The sequence below is a fragment of the Acartia tonsa genome, chromosome 3 (genome assembly GCF_053477335.1).
Source record: "Acartia tonsa isolate MP-2025a chromosome 3, ASM5347733v1, whole genome shotgun sequence".
NCBI classification, from domain to species: Eukaryota; Metazoa; Arthropoda; class Copepoda; order Calanoida; family Acartiidae; genus Acartia; species Acartia tonsa.
The window spans coordinates 39,999,869-40,006,684 of record NC_137262.1 but is presented as its reverse complement, the minus strand read 5'-3'; the positions used below and the strand labels follow the sequence as shown (position 1 = coordinate 40,006,684).

General features: G+C 32.8%; 1 protein-coding gene across 1 annotated transcript; it reads left to right on the top strand.

The window, feature by feature from the left end:
* Positions 1 to 1,276: 1,276 nt before the first annotated feature.
* Positions 1,277 to 6,396, top strand: bic (bicaudal). The gene is made up of 8 exons (XM_080153925.1): positions 1,277 to 1,739; positions 2,337 to 2,442; positions 2,847 to 2,923; positions 3,298 to 3,355; positions 3,623 to 3,727; positions 4,734 to 4,804; positions 5,218 to 5,296; positions 6,030 to 6,396. Exons 1-8 carry the CDS (start codon positions 1,695 to 1,697, stop codon positions 6,053 to 6,055), a joined length of 567 nt encoding a protein of 188 aa, XP_080010051.1. The 5' UTR covers positions 1,277 to 1,694; the 3' UTR covers positions 6,056 to 6,396.
* Positions 6,397 to 6,816: the final 420 nt, after the last annotated feature.

The window sequence follows — 6,816 nt, the reverse complement described above, 5'->3', positions numbered from 1 at the left end:
GACAACAAACATAAATCTGCCGTCAGTCGTTTGTTTTGGTTGAAGCTGGCGCGGCAAATTTACGCGCCATTTTGATTATGTACACTTTCATCATTTCCGGCGGGCCGGTAAACACTTTTTCCTACATTTGGGCCTAGCAACACCTTTTTTACTAAGTATTTTTATAATGTCCATTTTAGGGGACTTCGTACCATGATTTAAGGGGCTAAAAATCAAAGGAGAATATATTCTTATCGCATTAAATAGCCTAAAACCACCTCAGCACCTGAATATAATAAAACTTTGTCCATTTTCCCTAAGGTTTTTTATTAGATAAAAAAGATAAATATGACAAATATACAAATATATCTATTAAGAATTTTAATTGTTCAATTAAAAAGAAGTTTTATATAAAGAAAAGTTCATTTTTAAACCAGTTTAAAAAAAAAATCTTTTTTCCTTATCTACCTTCGAAGCCGGAAACAAGAGCTAGACTTTTTTTCTCCTTTTTATTAGAGGTCGAAAAAAGGGAAGGACACTCCCCCTCCCTCCCGGTGCAGCTTACTAATAAAAAGCTGCCAACCTAAAATTTTAAAAATACCAAAAAAGTACCATTCTAATTTTTTTTTAAATTCTTTACAAGAATAATTTTTTTCTATTTTTCTGTATTTTATGCTAAAGATAATTTTTTTGGACCCGTTGATAATTGTTTGGCGATTTGTTTATATTAGGGGGTTTAAATTCTTCTCCTCCCCCATTTTTGCTAAAAGAGAGGTTGGGAATATTATGATTCACAAAGGAGGAGTATCCAAAATGGGAGGACTAAATGGGGTTTGATAATAGACAAATTAATCATAAAACTATTTTCTATAATATTTTAATAGATAAATTATAAATAGTTTTTAAAAATAAACCATTTTTTAGAACTTCTATATTAAAGTTAATTATTTAAATTTTTTGTATATTTTGTAATCTTTAAAACTTGGTTCTTCTGAGAAGCTGCATCCATATATAGGGGACCAAGAGATCGATGGTTTTATGCTATTTATTTTAAAACTAAAAGTAATTTTCTTAATGCTTCCTTTTCTTTCGATAACACAAACCTATTGTCACTTTAAAGAGGTGTCTTCTCCAGAGTATTACACTAGATTTAGTTATATTAGATTCCTTATCTGGTATAAGAGTAACTTCTCCAAAAAATTACTCTATAATTACCTCTATTAGATTCCTTATTTGGTGGGGGAGTTTGGTGCTAGACTTGAATTTGTGGAGAGATTAATACAAGTTTAGCACGAGCACGAGTACTGCAGCCAAGCAAGTGAGAAGAAAGCCCGCCATACTTAATACACTAATACTGGATTATTCTTAATTTATTCTGTGTATTTGTTGTTTTATTTAATTAATTTGTGAATATTAACAACTTCTATATAATTTTCCATTTATATTTTTGTTATTTTCATTGTTTTCTATAAGTGTCGATTTTCGTTTTCAGCTATTTTCTTGGTAATTTTGTCTAAAATAATTTTAGTGACCGGTTTATTTTTAGACTGGAAAGCTTTACAACACGTGAAATTAAAAGTGGTATTTTATGACTAAATTCGGTTTATTTTATATTACCTGACGAAAGCTAATTTGTATTAATCTACGGTCAAATATTGAAAATCTGATTTATATTAGTTTTGCAATTCTTATTATATTAATTTTCAGAAGTAAATATGAATCCAGAGAAGTTAAAGGCGCTACAAGCCCAAATGGCTAATGTAAGTATTCTTATCATGTATGATATTACAATTCTGGCTTTACTTAATTTAATTCTACTGATGTTCTCTGGAAAGAATAAAAAAAATTGTCTTAAGAATTTATAATAAACAGTTTCATATTAATATAAATGTATTACAGAATGATTGTTTTATGACCTAGTAAAATGGTTTTTTTTTATTTCCTCCACCCTCTTAAGATTGTGTGTGAGGGGGGGGGGTCCAGTATGTGATAAAATTTCAATTAAAGTAGGCGTGTCTATGTAAGATTATTTATAACAAGGCGGTCAAAAAGGTCATCTCATGATTTTAAGCCTTTCTTTCACTTAATACAAAGCATTTAAATCAGTTGAGCTGTGGCATTGGTTTAATTCAGACGTTTAATTTATACCTTGTCTATAATGGTTAAATGTGAGTATAAATTGCATGTATCTAAATTTTCAATCATTAAGACAAATTAAACTATTATCGTCTCACTTTCGTGTTTAATAAACAAATCTTTTTTTCTCATTGTTAAGAGGTATTTAATTAGGTTAGCATAAGATTTGTGTTAATTGCGTCAAGTTATTTGTGATATTTTTAACTTGTGAAATTGTTCAGGTACAAATCGGAGGCAAGGGCTCCGTGAGAAGGAAGAGGAAGGTTATTCACAGAACTGCCACAACAGATGATAAGAAGTTACAGTCCAGTTTAAAGAAACTTTCAGGTAGAAACTCCCTGGTCCATTATCTCATTTTATATTTTCGGTTAATATATTTCACATAAAGTTCCACTTTTAATGCCTTAGTATTTATTAGTAGGTTATACCTATTAGATAGCTATTTCGAAATATGGGGCATTTTTCAAAATGACTACTTGAACTGATTAAGTATTAAGGGGTCGGATATGAGGTTTATATGGCTTTTCAATTAAGAGATTTCTGTCTTGGAATGCTGTCTGTAATATGATGCGATAAATAACAGATTTCATTTGCCCTTAATATAAAGGGATAGTGAGTATTTGTGTTAGTTACCTTCTATTTATTTTTGACTGTTTGGTTTTTGTTAGGTTTAAGATTTAATTACGCATTACCTATTTATCTATAGCTAATCATATCCTTTTTCATTTTAGTGAATAATATTCCGGGCATTGAAGAAGTAAACATGATTAAAGACGATGGTTCAGTCATTCATTTTAACAATCCTAAGGTAACATCAATACTAGTTGGTAGTTCATCAGTATATTCGATTTTGGGATTTTCTTAGTGTCTCATTAAATATTTTCTTTTACATACCAAAGCGAGGTCCTAATTTTTATTTCAGTTTTTAAATAAGATACATTAACATGGTTTTTCTTAAATTTTTTCTATTGATAACTTATTTCAAAGATTTTAATTTGGTTATTTTGTCATACATCCACCCTTCTATTTTATTAACTCCATAAAATTATTTGATATGATGTATATTACCAATTGATCCTACTGAACTTCAATGAAGTTATTTTGACAAAAGACTGATCAAAATCTTACAGTTCTGCTGTCTTAGATTTATTTTTGACCTGCTTTAATATTATTTTTGTTTAGGTTCAAGCTTCACTCGCCGCCAACACATTTGCCGTCACCGGTCATGCAGAAAATAAACGTAAGTCTAATTTTCTTTTCAATTTAGGCTGTCATAACATTATCTTTGACGATAGACAATAGTTTTTTACTTGTTTCTTACTTATTAGGCAATAGTTGGTCTAAGGCCAATTTTAGTATCTATTTTACATGTAGACCGCTCTGAACTTTTAAGATATAATATAAAGTCTAATAATATATTTTAACAGGATTGTATATTACCTGGAAAATGTACACTCCTGGCTTTTAAAATTAAATCTAAGGTTCTAGTTTTTATTTTATTTTGTAGAGATTACAGAGATGTTGCCTGGTATTCTGAATCAATTAGGAGCAGATTCATTGACACACCTGAAGAGACTGGCTAGCTCAGTACCTGGTATGGGTGCAGCTCCAGGTATATATTTACATTGATACACCTGAAGAGACTAGCTAGCTCAGTACCTGGTATGGGTGCAGTTCCAGGTATAGATTTACATTGATACACCTGTAGAGACTAGCTAGCTCAGTACCTGGTATGGGTGCAGTTCCAGGTATAGATTTACATTGATACACCTGTAGAGACTAGCTAGTTTAGTACCTGGTATAGGTGCAGCTCCAGGTATTACACATCGTGGAACTAAAGGGTTAAGACAATGGCCGATAAATTAATTAAATCTCCAATGATGCTATCCCTTCTGTATATTTAAACAATATTCAATACATCAAAATTCACTACAGTTGTAAAGTCAGGGAATGATAAAACTTTACTATAAATGTATGTAACAAATCTGTATTAAACTCCAAATTTTATCCATTGTGTCAAGACTCCCGTTCCCCCAGAATTGATTAAGGCTACCCCAACCTCTTTTTTTTATTAGTCCTCTAAGGGTTTACACATCTCTAGCAAAACTGCAGGCTACTGATTTATTTAAATAGGTAAAGCGTATTCAATATTTATTTTTTTTTATATTTGGATAGAGGATATAGGTTAGTCTGTAAGCATTAAATAAAGTAAGATTATTTTATTGCGTTCCTTTCGCGGGATGCCTTGCAGTTCAATAGTAGATGAAATCATAGTTAAATTAACCAATGGATGATAAGGTTGCGCTTAAAAGCCGTAATAGTGTGAGTTTTAAGGCTTTGAAATAGTAGTAGGTAATGTTCACTAAATGTGTATTTATTATTGAAAAGAACTATAGACCAAAAAATTTAAACTTATTGTTTATCGTTCTGCTACTGTTTTTAACTTGAAACTTACATCCTTTACGTATTTTTAGCGCAACCCACTCCATTTATCATGATGTCAAACAATTGATCCTTCTGAAATATAATGAAGCTATTTTAATTATACTGATCATAGTTGAGAAAATCCGCGAAATTTAAAATTTTTCAAAGGTGTCGCATACCCTGTTATTATTAAGGTGCTACCGCTGAAGCTAACGACGAAGAGGACGATGATGAAGTGCCAGATCTTGTCGAAAATTTTGATGAGGTATGTCGTTAAAACAATTAAATAAAATGTCAGTTTTTTAAGATTTTAACAGGAATAGGTTAGGTATAACCAACTAGCTAAGTAAAAAATTTGGGTGTTCAGATAAAAAGGTACTTTTAAAACATACTTCAAAATCTCAATACTTGGATATTTTTATTCTCTCATGAATGCAGTTGTATATGATGTAGCTACTATTAAACTTTCAGTTAGCACCAATTAACCAATTAAGTTTTTATTATTTTTTACTGCTCTAACGTTTAAGCTTCCCTCACTGGCTGTCTCTGTCTTTCTGATTTTCTTGGCCGATAAGATTAAAAGAAATGTGTTTATTTGTACTTTATAAACTTAGATTTTTTATTAAAGTTTCAAAGTTTGTATTTATTTCCTAATGTAAATATTATCATTTTGTTAAGGTTTCCAAGGACGAGAGTGCTACCAAGGAAGAAGCCAAACCAGAGGAAAAGGCGGAAGAGAAAATTTCGGAAGAAAAAGGTATAATTTAGATATTATTTGAGTAATAAATGAATTCATTACCATGATGAAAATTGACAACGCTAAAAGCCGCCACGAAAGTGTTCAGCTATGCTCCGCTGTTCAGTGATCTTAGCAATCCTGGTTTTAGGGGCCTTCGCTCCAGTTTCAAACCCAACAGACGTCACGCCATTGTGGCCTTAGAGTTGGTCTTGTCGGCGGCTGTTTTCTGTGTCATTTTATGTTTGTGTCTTGACGCCTTTTACTAAGTTAAACTACTGCCCGCAAGATTTAGCCTTTGGACATGCTGGGGTGCGTTTGTTAGGGCGCGGCTGGGCCGCTGGAGGTCCTTGGGAAGGTCTGAGAGAAGGGCCGATTTAACCCTCTAGACGGGGGACGGATGTATTCATTCGTGGGAGGCTATCAGAAAGCTGTTGTTTGCGACCGGCCCGGGCAGCAAAAAAAGCCTGGTGATGTTTATTTCGGCCCCGGCCGGGATCTAACGGAGGGTTGTCCGTGCCGGCTGGAATTCCTCCTGGCCAGCCAATGTAGTCCAATTACCGGGACGCGACCTGTGTGCGCGCAACTCAATTCAGACTAGTCTGCCGGGATCGCGGGCAGCCATGGGCGCCGGCTGGACATCAGTAGTGGCTATTTTCATGTGCGTACAAGATTATGAGAGCTGATTTTAATACATTTTCATTCTTAAACATTTATACAAATTCTTAACTTAAACACATTTTTTGTATTTCAGCCGAAGAGCCGAAAAAGGAGGAGTGAAAGAGCTGACAATCTGAAAATTACTACAAAAATAATGACCACACCCTGTTTGTATATTAGCCATGAGCTCTGCTGCTAATTATTCTCCTTGTAATAAATAATTTAAACTTAAAATTAACACTCTGGAATCATATTCACACCTTGGCAGAAGTGTGGGACTTGGTTTGAGTGGCCGCTGGACACTGGTTAACTTACTTTTCCTAACAGTCTTAAATGTGTTGACGGCCGTCCCTGACCTTGTCCCCATATCTGAACTTTTTCTAGAGTGTATGTGTATTGTATCAGTCGTTTTCTACTTGAGTTTTCAAAATATTAAATATATGTACGCTCTAATGTAACAAGATTGTTTTTTTTTTTTGTTTTGTTCAGGGCTTCTCTATAATTAATTTGTCTGGTTAAATTTTTAAAATTGGAATTGTTTTAGAGTTTAATAAATGTAAGTGATCAAATTCCCAGCTAATAGCGGATGAAAATTGAATTTAATTGAATTTTTTTAATTTGTTGTTTTTTCGTAACACCTTACCAGCTAGGGGTGTTAATCTCCCGAATATTTGGGTCCGATTTTATTTATAAAGCCGCTAATAATCAAATGATTTATTTGCGGATCCTGGCAATATTTTTCCAGGAATTTAATAAAAATTTGAGGGTAGGGAATTTTGGATCTGAACACTATATGCCAGCTATTTTATATTAGGTGCTATTCTATTGGTTTTAGGGAAAATCGGCATCTTTTAAAATTTAAAATCACCAAACCTTTCACA